The sequence below is a fragment of the Bufo bufo genome, chromosome 6, assembly GCF_905171765.1.
Source record: "Bufo bufo chromosome 6, aBufBuf1.1, whole genome shotgun sequence".
Lineage (NCBI taxonomy): Eukaryota > Metazoa > Chordata > Amphibia > Anura > Bufonidae > Bufo > Bufo bufo.
Genome location: NC_053394.1, coordinates 221,249,779 through 221,267,488, shown reverse-complemented (window position 1 = coordinate 221,267,488; position 17,710 = coordinate 221,249,779). Strand labels below are relative to the sequence as shown.

General features: G+C 44.4%; 1 protein-coding gene across 1 annotated transcript in view; it reads left to right on the top strand.

Annotated features, from left to right (window-relative positions):
- MAT1A (methionine adenosyltransferase 1A) overlaps positions 1–15,532 on the top strand; it is a 177,918-nt gene extending 162,386 nt beyond the window's left edge. Inside the window, exons 6-9 of the mRNA XM_040436623.1 lie at positions 4,346–4,564; positions 5,094–5,276; positions 5,934–6,067; positions 15,025–15,532. Of these exons, the coding sequence (XP_040292557.1) occupies positions 4,346–4,564; positions 5,094–5,276; positions 5,934–6,067; positions 15,025–15,127 (639 nt within the window). The 3' untranslated portion in view covers positions 15,128–15,532. The remainder of the gene's footprint in view (positions 1–4,345; positions 4,565–5,093; positions 5,277–5,933; positions 6,068–15,024) is intronic.
- The last annotated feature ends 2,178 nt before the right edge of the window (positions 15,533–17,710 follow it).

The window sequence follows — 17,710 nt, the reverse complement described above, 5'->3', positions numbered from 1 at the left end:
CCACCTGGTGGGCACGTCGCATATGAGGCGGTGAGCGGGAAGGCCGAAGTTACGCTGTAGCGCAGACAGGCGAGCAGCGGCAGGATGTGAATGCCGGAAGCGCGCACAGACGGACCGCACTTTATGCAGCAGCTCTGACATGTCGGGGTAGTTGTGAATGAACTTCTGCACCACCAAATTCAGCACATGCGCCAGGCAAGGGATGTGCGTCAAACCGGCTAGTCCCAGAGCTGTGACGAGATTTCGCCCATTATCGCACACCACCAGGCCGGGCTTGAGGCTCACCGGCAGCAACCACTCGTCGGTCTGTTGTTCAATACCCCGCCACAACTCCTGCGCGGTGTGGGGCCTGTCCCCCAAACATATGAGTTTCAGAATGGCCTGCTGACGTTTACCCTGGGCTGTGCTGAAGTTGGTGGTGAAGGTGTGTGGCTGACTGGATAAGCAGGTGGAAGAAGAGGAGGAGGAAGCCGAGTAGGATGAGGAAGCTACAGGAGGCAAAGAATGTTGCCCTGCGATCCTTGGCGGCGGAAGGACGTGCGCCAAACAGCTCTCCGCCTGGGGCCCAGCCGCCACTACATTTACCCAGTGTGCAGTTAGGGAGATATAGCGTCCCTGGCCGTGCTTACTGGTCCACGTATCTGTGGTTAGATGGACCTTGCCCCAGATGGCGTTCCGCAGTGCACACTTGATTTTATCGGATACTTGGTTGTGCAGGGAAGGCACGGCTCTCTTGGAGAAGTAGTGACGGCAGGGAACAACATACTGTGGGACAGCAAGTGACATGAGCTGTTTGAAGCTGTCTGTGTCCACCAGCCTGAATGACAGCATTTCATAGGCCAGTAGTTTAGAAATGCTGGCATTCAGGGCCAGGGATCAAGGGTGGCTAGGTGGGAATTTACGCTTTCTCTCAAATGTTTGTGAGATGGAGAGCTGAACGCTGCCGTGTGACATGGTTGAGATGCTTGGTGACGGAGGTGGTGGTGCTGGTGCTACATCCTCTGTTTGCTGGGCGGCAGGTGCCAACGTTCCTCCAGAGGTGGAGGAAGAGGCCGAGGCAGCAGCAAAAGAGGTAGCAGGGGGAGCCTGAGTGAGTTCCCTGTTTTTAAGGTGTTTACTCCACTGCAGTTCATGATTTGCATGCAGGTGCCTGGTCAGGCAGGTTGTGCTAAGGTTCAGAACGTTAATGCCCCGCTTCAGGCTCTGATGGCACAGCGTGCAAACCACTCAGGTCTTGTCGTCAGCACATTGTTTGAAGAACTGCCACGCCAGGGAACTCCTTGAAGCTGTCTTTGGGGTGCTCGGACCCAGATGGCGGTGGCCAGTAGAAGGCGGACTCTCTTGGCGGCGGGTGTTCTGCTTTTGCCCACTGCTCCCTCTTTTGCTACGCTGTTGGCTCGGTCTCACCACTGCCTCTTCCTCCGAACTGTGAAAGTCAGTGGCACGACCTTCATTCCATGTGGGGTCTAGGACCTCATCGTCCCCTGCATCGTCTTCCACCAAGTCTTCCTCCCTGACCTCCTGTTCAGTCTGCACACTGCAGAAAGACGCAGCAGTTGGCACCTGTGTTTCATCATCAGAGACGTGCTGAGGTGGTATTCCCATGTCCTCATCATCAGGAAACATAAGTGGTTGTGCGTCAGTGCATTCTATGTCTTCCACCGCTGGGGAAGGGCTAGGTGGATGCCCTTGGGAAACCCTGCCAGCAGAGTCTTCAAACAGCATAAGAGACTGCTGCATAACTTGAGGCTCAGACAGTTTCCCTGATATGCATGGGGGTGATGTGACAGACTGATGGGCTTGGTTTTCAGGCGCCATCTGTGCGCTTTCTGCAGAAGACTGGGTGGGAGATAATGTGAACGTGCTGGATCCACTGTCGGCCACCCAATTGACTAATGCCTGTACCTGCTCAGGCCTTACCATCCTTAGAACGACATTGGGCCTCACCAAATATCGCTGTAAATTCTGGCGTCTACTGGGACCTGAGGTAGTTGGTACACTAGGACGTGTGGCTGTGGCAGAACGGCCACGTCCTCTCCCAGCACCAGAGGGTCCACTAACACCACCACGACCATGTTCGCGTCCCTTACTAGATGTTTTCCTCATTGTTACCGTTCACCACAATAAGAAAAAAAATATTTGGGCCAATGTATTGAATTCAAATTCAGGCCTTTTTTTACAGGCACCTGTGCTTTGGCGGACACTAAATAACTTTCCCAGCCACAGCAGTAAACACAGATTTAGCTGAATATAAATTGTAGGCCTAGTATTTAGGCGCTGGATGACAGGTATACGTTTACGGACAGAATTAGACTTGGAGATGCACGGTAGTGTTTGAAGTTATTGAGAATGACCCTATCCGCACCTTCAATCTAATATACCCTTTTATGGATAGATTTAAACTTGGCCTGATACAGCAGAAACCTCTGATTTAGGGAATTGCTAAGTTGGGAATTGTATTTCAACCCAGAACAAAAACTGTGCTTTGACGGACACTAAATAACTTTCCCAGCCACAGCAGTAAACACAGATTTAGCTGAATATAAATTGTAGGCCTAGTATTTAGGTGCTGGATGACAGGTATATGTTTACGGACAGAATTAGACTTGGAGATGCACGGTAGCCTTTGAAGTTATTGAGAATGACCCTATCCGCACCTTCAATCTAATTTACCCTTTTATGGATAGATTTAAACTTGGCCTGATACAGCAGAAACCACTGATTTAGGGAATTGCTAAGTTGGGGATTGTATTTCAGCCCAGAAAAAAATATATCCTTTGCCAGACAGCAGACAGTATTACAATTAGCTAGCCACATCTGAAACACCAGATTTAGGGTACTGCTATTTTGGCAATTGTATTTCACCCCTCAATAAAATAGCAAGCACAGCCAAGCCCCTGATGTAGGATATAGCAAAAAAACAACAACACACTGTTGATGGTTAAATGTACTTGGTGGCAGCTTGTGCTGGCGCACCACAAGACACAAAATGGCCGCCGATCACCCCAGAAAAAAGTGACAGAAAAACGCTCTGGGCAGCCTTAAAACAGTGAGCAATTAAATAGCAGGGGTTGAATGATACATAGCTGTACATCGATCACTTCAGTAATTGTTTTTGAAGACTAAATCACTGCCTAATCTAGCCCTAACAGCAGCAGCTGCATCCTATCCCTACACTGATCAGAGCAGAGTGACGTGCGGCGCTACGTGACTCCAGCTTAAATAGAGGCTGGGTCTCATGCTGCACTGGCCAATCACAGCCATGCCAATAGTAGGCATGGCTGTGATGGCCTCTTGGGGCAAGTAGTATGACGCTTGTTGATTGGCTGCTTTGCAGCCTTTCAAAAATTGCCAAGAAAGTGCCGAACCCCGAACCCGGACTTTTACGAAAATGTTCGGGTTCGGGTCCGTGTCACGAACATCCCAAAATTCGGTACGATCCCGAACTATACAGTTCGGGTTCGCTCATCCCTAGTCGTAAGGAGTCCGCCGACTATATTCATATGATATGGACTTACTCAAGTATGCAAATCTACTGGCGAGAGGTCTTTGATTTTTTAAGTGCAGAGTCCTTAATATCCCTTCCATATAAACCTGAAGTTGCCATCCTGGGGTGTTTTCCGCCATCAATTAGGGAAAAAGAGAAAAAAAGGATCTGGATAAGAGGCCTTATGGCGGCAAGAGTTAGTATTGCAAGAGAGTGGGGAGCAAATAGAGCACCCAGCATCAGGGGATGGAAGAGCCTTCTGGCAAAGATTGAGAGATACGAGGCATATACGGCGGGGGCTATATGAGCGGTGGGAGGAGGCGGAGCGAGTGAGGGGGGGAGGGACTGGTGCGATCATTGGCGACGTCCACCGAGATGACCTCATGGGGGGGGGTGATAAGTCCGGATAGACAGTGGGAGATCCGAGTCCAATGCAATACGGAAATGAACAGGGAGTGAGTTCACCTTTTTATAATAGTACAGACTATGTATTATGTATTGGATCTGTCTTTCTCTTTCTGTTCAAAGTGATATATAACTCATTATATCTGCTATCTCAGCACAATATGTATGGATGGTTGCATTCGGATCTGGTATTGTATTTGATATCAACTTGGTGTTGTTAAGGATAAAATTTGAATAAATAAACTTAAATTAATTTTTTTTTAAAAGAAGACCCTGAACCAGTATTTTAAACATTTTTTCACCCATCACTCTGCTTTTGTGTGTACTGCTCACTTTTTCTTTTTCGATAGATAGATAGATAGATAGATAGATAGATAGATAGATAGATATGAGATAACTATATATAAGATAGATGATAGATTGATAGATAATGACAAATTTTTTGTTGTTCAGGTTACAGTGAAGTACATTCAGAAGAATGGTGGTGTTATTCCGGTCCGGGTACATACTATTGTGATATCAGTGCAGCATGACGAGACCATCTCTTTGAGTGACATGCAGGATGCCTTAAAGGAAAAAGTTATAAAGACTGTTGTTCCTGCCAAGTACCTGGATGAGAAGACAATATACCATTTACAGCCAAGTGGCCGCTTTGTCATTGGTGGTCCTCAGGTAACTGTATTATCTTTATTCTGAATATGCCTACAACATATAAATTGATTTCTACCAAGCAAGAAACAGAAAGTGGTGAGAAGACAAGCCAGGATCAGAGGAAGGAGCAATCCAATAAGCACAGGAACAAGGAACCAAGAGTTATATGGTATATGGCCAGGAAGGGGTTTAAATAGAGCGCCAAGTCCCTGGATCAGAATCTGATAGGTCCATGACTCTGAGCTCCATTAGTTAGAAACACTAGTACACAGTAATAGAGCAGCTGAGCAATCAGCCCACTGCTAATCTTCCCCAGCACATGCCCGCTGCAGGGAGAAGTGGAGCATTGCTGCCTGTTGCTAAGGATGCTGTCACGTCACCAGGGGGCGTGGCTCAGCAGCGCATCTCTCCCAGCGCGGCCAGGATCACGCCGCTGGAGCCCAGACAGGTAAGTTTCTTAGATTGTCACTTCCTTTTTGTTCTCGCATTTGTCCATTTTTTAAATTCCTTATCTGTTCTGTGTAATGGAAGGGTTTTCAATATTTTACAGGGTGATGCTGGTGTCACAGGTCGTAAAATTATTGTAGATACATATGGCGGATGGGGCGCCCACGGTGGAGGAGCTTTTTCAGGGAAAGACTATACAAAAGTAGATCGTTCTGCTGCCTATGCTGCTCGCTGGGTTGCTAAATCTTTGGTGCATGCCAAGCTCTGCCAACGTGTCTTGGTTCAGGTATGATTACTTTTCTTTTTTTTCTACTAGAATAACATTAAGGATATGTTCACATGGGATGGATGCTCTGCAGATTTTCAGTCAGAATTTTGCAGGGGGAAAATCCGCTCTGTATAATTCAGGTCATTTATCAAACTTGTTTAAAGTAGAACTGGCTTAGTTGCGCATAGCAACCAATCAGATTCCATCCTTCATTTTTGACAGCTCCTTTGGAAAATGAAAGATAGAATTTGATTGGTTGCTATGGGCAACTAAGCCAGCTCTACTTTACACCAGTTTTGATAAATTACCCCATATGTATTTACCAAAGCTTATCCATACACTAAAAAAATCTGTACACAATCCCAGTGAAGATTGACCTGCAGTACAGATTTTAGCTCACCGGCATGCTAATTTATGTTGTAGATTTTCATGACGGATTTACCCCTTAGCAGTGTATCCAGGGGTTATATCCAAAACTAAATCTGTGATACAATCACCATATTACTCATACATATTTTGCAGTGGATTAGTTTTGGATTTTGTTGTGGGTTCATGGCAAAATCCAAGTTAGATTTTTTTCCCACTCAATTTACATCCCATGTGGATTACCCTAATAGTTTACCTAAGAAACCACTTAGAGAATTAAAATAATGTAATTTTATATTGTTTTACTAGGTGTCTTATGCCATTGGTGTGGCTTACCCTTTATCAGTTTCACTGTTCACTTATGGGACCTCTGAAAAAACTGAGAAAGAGCTGTTGGACATTGTCAATAAGAACTTTGATCTGAGACCTGGAGTCATTGTCAGGTAAAATGAATAAAGCATGGCTTTATTAATTTTTCATTCTCAATTTACTAATGCTGCCATTAAAGGGGTTGTCCGGGTTCAGAGCTAAACCCGGACATACCCAGAATTTCACCCAGGCAGCCTCCCCTGATGTTAGCATTGGAGTATTTTGAAGGGCTTTTTTATTTGCAATAACACACTGCTAGGCAGAGGCTTCCACCCAGCAGTGAGCCCGATGAGGTCACCGGCTTCGATGGGCCGGCTTTAGCAGTGCCCTAGCCATTTTACAGGCTAGGGCAGCGCTAAAACCCACCCATCAGTGCCAGTGACTTCACCGGGCTCACTGCTGGGCAGAAGCCTCCACCTGGCAGCCCTATGGAGAGCCTGGTACGTTACTGGATCTCCTGAAAATGACTTTTCCCTGCTCGATTCAGCACAGGGCAAAGGAGAGCATTGGAGCATGAAGTGCTCTGATGCTCAAGTCAGGGGGGCTGCCCGGGTGAAATATGGGATTACACTTACCGGTAATCTTTTTTCCTTGAGCCTATGACAGCACCCTTGGATAGTGTCCGCCCCCTCCTCAGTACAGGAAACAGGAAACGCAACCACTTGAAAAGGAGGTACCGACCCCCTTCATGCCAGTACTATTTCAAGAACTAAGGAAACAAACATCACAAACATCTTATAGCACTACTAGTCATATATCTAAATATATATATATACACACTTTTTTTGGGGGGGGAGGGAAGTAAGCGGGTGCTGTCATAGGCTCAAGGTAAAATGATTACCGGTAAATGTAATCCCATATTTCCCCCCTCGCCTAAGACAGCACCCTATCAGCGAGATAAGATTTTAGGGAGGGACAACTGCCTGAAGGACTTTCCGTCCAAATACCAGGCCCTCCTGAGAGGGTAACTGAAGTTTGTAATGCCTGAAAAAAGTGTGAGGGGAACTCCAGGTAGCTGCCCTACATATTTGGTCAATGGAGGCAGAGGCTCTCTCCGCCCAGGAGGTAGAGACAGCTCTGGTAGAGTGGGCCCCAAATTCTGAGGGCGGGGGAGCCCCCTTAGAGGAATAGGCTAAAAGGATAGCCTGCCTTATTCATCTAGCTATAGTTTGCGAGGAAGCAGCCGACCCCTTCGCCCTGCCATGAAAGGAAATAAGGAGCTTTGAGGAAGCTCTCCAAGCTTGGGTGACTTCTAAGTACTGTAAAAGACACCTCCTGACATCTAAACAGTCAAATTCAGATTATTTTTTATTTTTTGGAGAGGCGCAAAAAGTAGGTAAGATGACTTCCTGAGAGCGATGGAAGGAAGAGAACACTTTTGGAAGGAGGTAAGGGTCCGGTGAAATAATTACTCTATCGTCCAAAATATTCAAATATGGTCTTTCCATAGAGAGATCTCACTAACTCTCCTGGCCGATGTAATAGCTAATAAAAAGGCCAACTTCAATGTTAGGACCTTTATGGAGATCTGTTCAATGGGCTCGAAGGGATCTGACATAAGGGCAGACAGGACAAGATTTAGATTCCAAGGAGGAATTTTATTTTTCTGCACTGGGGCTAATTTAGAGACTGCTGTAATAAACCTTTTTATCCATGGATGGTCGGCTAGCCTGAATAAAGCACTCCAGGCTGAGACCTGCACCTTTAGAGTATTGGGTCTAAGCTTTTTTCTCCACCCTTCCTGTAGAAAATCTAAAATTAAAGGTAAGTCAGGGGTTTCAAATACATTGACCGGCCTGTTTGCAAAGGCACAAAAGGCTTTCCAAACTCGTAAGTAGATCTTTGACGTGACTGTTTTACGGCTGGCTAAAAGGGTATTAACTACTTCTTCTGAAAGCCCCTTATTCCTCAAAATCTGCCTTTCAACATCCAAGCAGTCAAATGCAGGTTCTCCACTTCTGGATGAAGGAGGGGCCCCTGAGTTAGAAGTCTCGGGAAGACTGGTAGGACCCACGGGAATGCTATTGACATTTCGCGTAGCCAAGAGAACCAAACCCTCCTTGGCCAAAGGGGAGCTATTGTAATCACCAAGGCATTCTCTTCCCTTATCTTTCTCAATACCCTTGGCAGTAGCTTTAATGGGGGAAAGGCGTAAAGAAGTCCCTCTCTCCAACACTGGGCTAGGGCATCCACAGCAGACGGACGTTCCTCTGGAAAAAGAGAGTAGAACCTCTTTACCCTTCTGTTTTACCTTGTGGCAAAAAGATCGATGACAGGGTGGCTCCATAACGCAGTTATCTTGTCGAATATCTATTGGTCTAGAGACCATTCTCCCTGTTGGATTAGATGTCGGCTTAAGAAATCTTCTGTCACATTCTCTTTTCCTCTTAAGTGAACTGCAGAAATTGATGAGAGAATCTTCTGCCAATTGAAATATTTCCTGACTGAGTGACATAAGACTCGGCAATCTGGTACCTCCCTGCCTGTTGATGTATGCGATAATTAGTGAAGGGTAAGGAACTGGGGGTAGTCACCCACCCCGAGTTTTAACCGATCACTGTACAAGAACAGTTGAGCGCCAAACTCCTAGGAGACAGAATAGAGGTGTTGGAAAATCGTTGACAATAGCAAAGATCACCAAACTCAAGTGCTATAGGCTGGCATGTAGAGCACCGTTGAGAATAGGTGTTAAAAAATAGAATGATATTTGTGTAATTATCATGTAGCAATAAAACTGAATAGATGTATAAAATAAGTATTTCAATAAAAATAAAAATAAAAATAAAAAATAATAGAACTATGGAGACAATAATAAGAATAAAATCATTGGTAAAAATCCACTCACTTCACAGGGGGGGCACCACAAGGATGAACTTAAAGCACCTGTGGCAAGTCACCCCCCTAAGCCGGGATCGCGTATAAGTTGTCAGAGGTAGACTTCTACGTCCTGGGTGTACAGCCTGGTTGGTAAAGCAGCAGACAAATCCAAAGGTATGTATTTGATCCTCTTTAATGATAAAACATAAGGCTCAACGCGTTTCAGGGGTCACAATACCCCCTTCATCAGGAGCAGGATATGCAATAGACATAATGTATGGGCTTTAAATACATGTGGGTGTGCCGTTTTGGCGCCAAAAAACAGTGGGTGGAGTCACAAGTGATGACATCATCGTTGTGGGAATAAGAATATTTTAAAATACAGGTACATTGGTGGTGCCTGTAGTAGACCTTCTGTATGTTGGGCGCACAACTCAATCTCTGAAGGAACGTATGAATGAGCATCGTTGTAACATAAGACGCAAAATTTGCACACACAGTGTATCCCGACACTACGCTTCTCATCATGAAGGTGACTCCACATCTCTGTCAGTTACGCCACTCGAATGGGTTCCCCGATCATTCCAAACACTGTGCAGAAAAGAAATGTTCTGGATCTTCAAGCTAAACACCCTCATACCTTTCGGTCTCAATGAATCTCTCGGGTATACCAACTACTAAAATTACCAGCTCCCTATATAAGATCTTGATTCATTTACAGATACGACATCACCATACACCACCATATACCTAATCTTTCAATGGTAACTACTCAAAGAAATAAATATACAGATCCATTCATCTATACATCGATATACCATTTTTTCCTCACATTATCGTGCTATTATCACTACGTTACTTACACTTTTATTATTAGTATTTGTACACCACCCATCATTATATTCCAGTTGGGACAAAATTAACAAAAATTGGCATTTCTGGAGACATTATACCCATACTGTCTAATAGAGGCATATTTATTCCCCACAGATATCAATATAAATTTGTTTTTATGTATACCTTTTATGCGACCCGATCCTAACGTCGATACCCATTTTTTATTTTTTTTTATCAGTACAAATATTACTACTATGAGTGACATTATCCCTGTAGCTATATATAGGGTGAATCAAGATACGCACATTTTCTTATTCTATTGATACTTTTATTGTTATTTTTATTGTTATATTACTATATTTTTAAGGCCATTCACTGATTGGCCAGATGTATTTCCATATTTATGTTTTTACCTGTTTAGTAGACATTTAGGCATCCTGCGTTCCACCTAATTCTAACATAGCAACTTCCGGTGACGGCTCACTTCCGGTTGCGGCTTACTCCATCCCGGATATGGTCTGGTGGAACGCACGTTGCGTTCCACCCACCTGACTTCCGGTTATACGATTCCAATATAGAAATACTAACGATCTGAGGGTAGTTTTGTTATATAGTTTCATATGGTTTTTGTGTATATAGGTGTCCAGCCTTTCATCTACTACAGGCACCACCAATGTACCTGTATTTTAAAATATTCTTATTCCCACAACGATGATGTCATCACTTGTGACTCCACCCACTGTTTTTTGGCGCCAAAACGGCACACCCACATGTATTTAAAGCCCATACATTATGTCTATATCCTGCTCCTGATGAAGGGGGTATTGTGACCCCTGAAACGCGTTGAGCCTTATGTTTTATCATTAAAGAGGATCAAATACAAACCTTTCGATTTGTCTGCTGCTTTACCAACCAGGCTGTACACCCAGGACGTAGAAGTCTACCTCTGACAACTTATACGCGATCCCGGCTTAGGGGGGTGACTTGCCACAGGTGCTTTAAGTTCATCCTTGTGGTGCCCCCCCTGTGAAGTGAGTGGATTTTTACCAATGATTTTATTCTTATTATTGTCTCCATAGTTCTATTATTTTTTTAAATTTTTTTTATTTTTATTGAAATACTTATTTTATACATCTATTCAGTTTTATTGCTACATGATAATTACACAAATATCATTCTATTTTTTAACACCTATTCTCAACGGTGCTCTACATGCCAGCCTATAGCACTTGAGTTTGGTGATCTTTGCTATTGTCAACGATTTTCCAACACCTCTATTCTGTCTCCTAGGAGTTTGGCGCTCAACTGTTCTTGTACAGTGATCGGTTAAAACTCGGGGTGGGTGACTACCCCCTGTTCCTTACCCTTCACTAATTATCTCAATTTCTCTGTGGTGGTTGGCTTCATCCCACACCAGAGCTGCCTCTCCAGCAAACCCTTTTTTTTTTTTCCTGCTCAATCTCCTTTTTCGTACTATCCTTTTGGCGCCCCTTCTTTATCCTTTTCTTCAGGGACAAAGCACAGTCCCTGGCAGCTTTTGGATAACCCTCTTTCTTTTTTTTCTCTACTTCTGCTCCTGTTGATGTATGCCACATCTGTCATGTTGTCTGAATAAATCTGAACATTTCTGCTTCTTATTAACTGAAGACTCCCCTTCAGGGCCATCAATATAGCTTTCAATTCTCTGAAATTGTGAGACTGATCCTGACTCTTTCGATCCCACTGACCCTGTAGCAGAAGAGACTGTATATGAGCCCCCGAACCGAAGGGGCTTGCATCCGTGGTGAGAAATAAGACCTCCTGTCTCTGCCACGGGACACCTCCCTGAAGATTTGACAGGTTTGTCCACCAATCTAGGAAGGAGAGAGTATGAGGTGATAGATGGATAATCGAGTCTAGGGATAAGGGGTCTTTGTCCCAGACTTCCAGAATCTGTAGCTGGAGAGGTCTGGAATGGAATTGCACCCACTCTACTCCTGGGATAGCCACCATCATGAGACCTAAGACTGACATGGCCTCCCTTAGGGATACTGACTGTCGAAAGGCAAGTCCCTGAACCTGGTATATGATTAGGCGAGCCTTGTGAAGGGGAAGAGAACAAATCTGCTGCCTTAAGTCTAGGGTCATCCCAAAAAAGGTGCACAACTGACTCGGCACAAGATTGGACTTCTCTAGGTTCAGGTCCCAACCCAATCTGTCTAATGTCTCTCTGAACCATGAAATCTGCCCCATTAGCTGTTCCGACGTCTGAGAGAGAAGGAGGAAGTTGTCTAGGTATGGAATGACCACCAGATCTCTCTCTCTCAGATGGGCCATCATTTCCGCCACAATTTTCGTGAATACACTGGGGGCTTGAGATAGTCCAAAGGGAAGAGCCCGAAATTGTAAGTGAAGTATTCTGTCCTTCAACTGAACCGCTACTCTCAGGTATCTCTCATGCTTGGGATGTATGGGGACGTGGTAGTATGCATCCCTGAGATCTAGGGATGCCATGAAACACTCTGGAAACAGATTTAGTATCATAGACTTGATAGTTTCCATACAAAATTTCTCATACACTAGGAACTTGTTCAGCAATTTTAGGTTTATTATTGTACGGTAGGAGCCATTCGGTTTTTTTTTTACAAAAAAGAGAGTTGAATAAAAAACCCTTTTTCTTTCCTGAACTGTTCTGACAGAACACTTTTTGCTAGAAGGGAAGATACTTCTGAAACCAAGGCCGCTTGCTTTTGGGGACTGAAACAATAGTCTGTTACAACATATCTTTCTGGCGGCAGTCTCAGAAAATTTATCTTGTAGCCTTCTGAAAGGATAGAGATTATCCAAGGGCTGTTTGATATTCTCCTCCAATGTTCTGCGAAAAGTAAAAGCCGACCTCCTACCGGGGCTCTGATGTCATTGCTGCTGCTTTTTGGAGGCTTCTGCACCAGAAAAAAGATATCCCTTGGACTTTCTGGCAGCACCTGGAACCTGCTTGGATACCTCCCGCCTTCTATAGGTATTTTTATTTGGTTGAGGGCGGAAAGGTCTTTTATGAGACTGCTGGCCTGTTGATGGGAAGCCGTTATTTTTATCTGAAGCCTTCTCAAGCAGATCATCTAACACAGGGCCAAATAGGAATTCACCCTGGAAAGGTATTGCGCATAATTTAGCCTTAAAGGAAAAATCACCCTTCCAGTCCTTCAACCATATGGCTTTCCGAGCTGAATTAGAGAGGGCGGAAGCTCTAGCGAGAACTTCAAAGAGTCCGCAGAAGCATCCGCAAGGAAATCTATTACGTTAAATATGGTTGGAAAGGAGGAAAGCAACTCTTCTCTTGGGGTTCCCTCCTTAATATGCTCCTCTAGCTCTTTTATCCAAATCTTAAGTGATCTAGCCACAGAGGTGGCAGCAATAGCAGGTCTAAAGGCACCCGCTGTTGCCTCCCAGCTCTTTTTTAAGTAAATCTCAGCCCTTCTATCCATAGGATCCTTTAAACTCCCAGAGTCTTCAAAGGGAAGGGCTGGCTTTCTAGAAATTTTAGCCACAGGGGCGTCTAATTTTTGGGCTCTATCCCACGCCGCCGAAACTTCCTCATCAAATGGGTATTTACGTTTCAAGGCCGAGGGAATAAAAAAACGTTCTATCTGGTCTGCTCCACTCCTTTTTAATAACTGCAGAAATATTTTCGTGGATGTCAAACTCTTATCTTTTTTGGGCCCAGACCTTCAAACATGGAGTCTCTAACAGACTGTGGTTCTTTATAATCATCTAGCCCCATGGTAGCTCGAACTACTCTAAGTAAGGAGCTAATATTTTCTGTCTGAAACAGTGGCCTTCCCGCTATATTATCATCAAAGGATTCATCCGATGATGGGACCTTTCCCTCTTCCTCCAATCCTGACAATAATTCATGGTCGCTGGAGGGGGGAATAGACGCGGCTGCAGAGGTGCTGGGGCGATTCTCCAGGAGGCTATTGACCGACTCCTTTACTGACTCTTTTACTTCGTCCCGGATCATCTGTTTAAGACTTGTCATAAGAGATGGGGCCTCATACTCTAATAGCTTGGCCACGCAGACTTGGCAAATAGGCTTCCCGCAGCCGGAGGGTAGCTTTTTCTTACAAATGGCACACCCCTTATCTTTGGATCTGGAGACCCTTCTACTTTCTTTGGACACCTAAACATAAAAATAGCCCCAAAAAAAATAAGAATTCTAGAAATCTGGGGTATTAACCCCTCTTACCCCACCGTGGTACTGAAGACTCATTGGTGGTTTCAGTGGGTTCTGCGCGCTGTGACTGTTCCATGTTTACGCTTGAATAGCAGAGTATGGAGACAAATGCTGCTAGCTTCTTCTCCAGCTAGCAGTGTGAGCTGGCTGAACTTGAACCTGCTCCTCCCACTTCCGGTCTTCAGCAGCACATGCTTCCTTCCACTGCCCTGAGCAATATCGGTGTCCAGAAGTGACGTCAGCACCAACCACTGAAACCGGAAGTGACGTCAGCGCCAACCGCCGAAACCGGAAGTGACGTCAGACGCTGGCAGCCGAACATGTGGAACACGGCCACAGAGGATCACAACTCAGGAGACTTGAAACAAGCCTCCCGACAGAGAAGGGACCAGAGCGGGGGGAAGAGACAGAGGTCCAGATTTCTGCAGCGTCTTCTTAAAGAAGACTTATACCGCCGGGTAGGCCATCCTCTTAAGTTACTCACATGGGTCGCCCGCAGCTCTCCTTTGTGGTGTGGTGTGAATCCAAGACCTGTCCCTTAGGACAGGAAACAGAACTGGCATGAAGGGGGTCGGTACCTCCTTTTCAAGTGGTTGTGTTTCCTGTTTCCTGTCCTGAGTAAGGGACGGACACTATCCAGGGGTGCTGTCATAGGCGAGGGGGGAAAATGGGGGTATGTCTGGGTTCAGCTCTGAACCCGGATAACCCCTTTAATAATGGAGCCCAGTTAGGAAATGGCACAGAAATAGCTATTTTCACTTGTCTGGTTTAAATAGGATGGTCAGACACACTATGGGTGCTATTGTTGCAGAAAATTTCAACAACTGAAACGTACGTCTTCCAATGGAGCACACTATGATGTTTTTTTCTGTCTGAGAGAAAACAACTCTGTATGCACTGAATGAAATTCGAATTATACCCTGGTATGGTAGAGAACCCTGTTATGATAAAAAAAAACTGTATACAGTACAGCCAGGTGTATGAGGTCTAAATGGAATAGCAGAGCTGGCAAAAAATATAATAAAGTGTATCTATATGTTTAGGATGCCACTGATCCCTTGTACAGTAAAATCTATCTATCTAGTATATACACACAAAAGAAGAAGCTGAAATATAATGAGATACAGCAGTCTTTTGACATGTACATTTCATATTTGTCTACAGGGATCTTGATTTGAAGAAGCCAATATACCAGAGCACAGCATGTTATGGCCATTTTGGCAGAGATGGATTTCCCTGGGAAGTTCCAAAGGAATTGGTGTTTTAACCAGAGATAAAAGAAAATATATTATTGTGTAGGACTTAGGACAACATAGGACAACATTCTTCTTCTGGAATTCCGACTTAACCATTACTTAACTGTCATGATGACATTGTGGAAAATACCATTAGGCAACAGCAGTGAATAGAAAGCAAAAAGTTGAAAGCCAAGTGCAAGCAGATATTTTCTATATTAACTCACACTCTACTGTGCTGCGAAATTAGCTTTTCTATTATCTGCTTACATGTAGCTAATGCTCAGTGCATAGATTTAGCCACTTTATATGATGACGTAATAATGGTTCATTTTGAGTCTTCTATACAAGACTTTAAAAATGTCTGAGAAAATGATGCATGTTACAAATTGTAAAATAATCGTGAAAAATGTAAAACTAATGAAATTTACAGCTTTTTTTTAAAAAAAACTGGAAAAAAATGTGTGAACAAGAAACTGTGAGCTATAAAATTCATTAGCCTAAGTTGGCCATACACATTAGATAAATGTTGTCTGATTGTGCTGATTTCAGTAGGACCTGACAACCATCTAATTTGTTTTGGAGCCTCCTGACTCTCCCCTGAAAGTAGATGTCAAGATAGATATGAAGGATGTCAAGTGCTAGATACGGGAGGGGCGGACACAGGTAGCAGAGGGCCCCTGTGAAAAGAATGTGCCTTTTCCCCCGCCCAACCACACGTGCAAAAAATAAACATAGGCCATAGGTAAAGATTAATACAATGATGTGTGGCCTCAAAAGGGACCCCAATTTGTCATCTCCCCCCAATCCTACAGGGACAGGAGGGGGTGATCAGGGACATCAAAGATGGTGGAGACCCTTTAGATACTGTGTTGCGTATTAATGCCCCCTTAATGCAACCACATAGTAATTTTTGACCCTTTGTGCCAGCACACAGTAGTTATGCCCAGATATGTGCCCCCTTCACAGTAGCTATGGACAGATATGTACCCTCTCGCATTAGTTATGCCAGATATGTGCCCCTTCACAGTAGTTATGACCAGATACATGCCCACCACAGTAGTTATGTCCAGATATGTGCCCCTCACAGTAGTTATGCCAGATAATTTGCCCCTCACAGTAGTTTTGCCAGATTATGTGTCCCCTCCCAGTAATTAGGATGCCAGATACAGTGGATATAAAAAAGTCTACACACCCCTGTTAAAATGGCAGGTTTCTGTGCTGCAAAGAAATGAGACAAAGATAAATAATTTCAGAACGTTTTCCACCTTTAATGTGACCTATAAACTGTACCAGTTATTTGAAAAACAAACTGAATTCTTTTAGGTGGAGGGAATAAAAAAAAAAACTAAAATAATGTGGTTGCATAAGTGTATAACTGGGGATGTACCTGTGTTCAGAATTAAGCAATCACATTCAAAATCATGTTAAATAGGAGTCAGCATACACCTGCCATCATTTAAAGTGCCTCTGATTAACCCCAAATAAAGCTCAGCTGCTCTAGTTGGTCTTTACTGAAATTCTCTTAGTCGCATCCCACAGCAAAAGACATGGTCCACAGAGAGCTTCCAAAGCATCAGAGGGATCTTATTGTTAAAAGGTATCAGTCAGGAGAAGGGTACAAAAGAATTTCCAAGGCATTAGATATACCATCATCATCAAGTGGAGAAAATATGGCACAACAGTGACATTACCAAGAACTGGACGTCCCTCCAAAATTAAAGAAAAGAAGAGAAGAAAACTGGTCTGGGAGGCTACCAAGAGACCTACAGCAACATTAAAGGAGCTGCAGGAATATCTGGCAAGTACTGGCTGTGTGGTACATGTGACAACAGTCTCCAGTATTCTTCATATGTCTGGGCTATGGGGTAAAATGGCAAGACAAAAGCCTCTTCTTATGAAGAAAAGCATCCAAGCCAGGCTACATTTTGCAATAACACATCTGAAGTCTCCCAAAAGCATGTGGAAAAAGGTGTTATGGTCTGATGAAACCAAGGTTGAACTTTTTGGCCATAATTCCAAAAGATATGTTTGGCGCAAAAACAACACTGCACATCACCAAAAGAACACCATACCCACAGTGAAGCATGGTGGTGGCAGCATCATGCTTTGCAGCTGTTTTTCATCACCTGGAACTGGGACCTTTCACCGATTATTACCCTATGAACTAACTATACAGACATGTGGAGCGGCGCCCGGGGATCTCACTGCACTTACTATTATCCCCGGGCGCCGCTCCGTTCTCCTGCTATGTCCTCCGGTATCTCTGTTCCTTAAGTTATGGTAGGCGGAGTCTGCCCTTGTTCTTCTGTAGCGCTGGCCAATCGCATTGCAGAGCTCACAGCCTGAGAGAAAATAACCTCCCAGGCTGTGAGCTCTGCGCTGCGATTGGCCAGCGCTAGAGCAGAACAAGGGCAGACTCCGCCTACCATAACTTAGTGACTGAAATCTCCGCCTACTATAACTTAGTTAGCGGAGATACCGGAGGACATAACGGGAGAACGGAGCGGCGCCCGGGGATAATAGTAAGTGCAGTGAGATCCCTGGGTGCCGCTCCACATGTCTGTATAGTTAGTTCATAGGGTAAAAATCGGTGAAAGGTCCTCTTTAAGCTA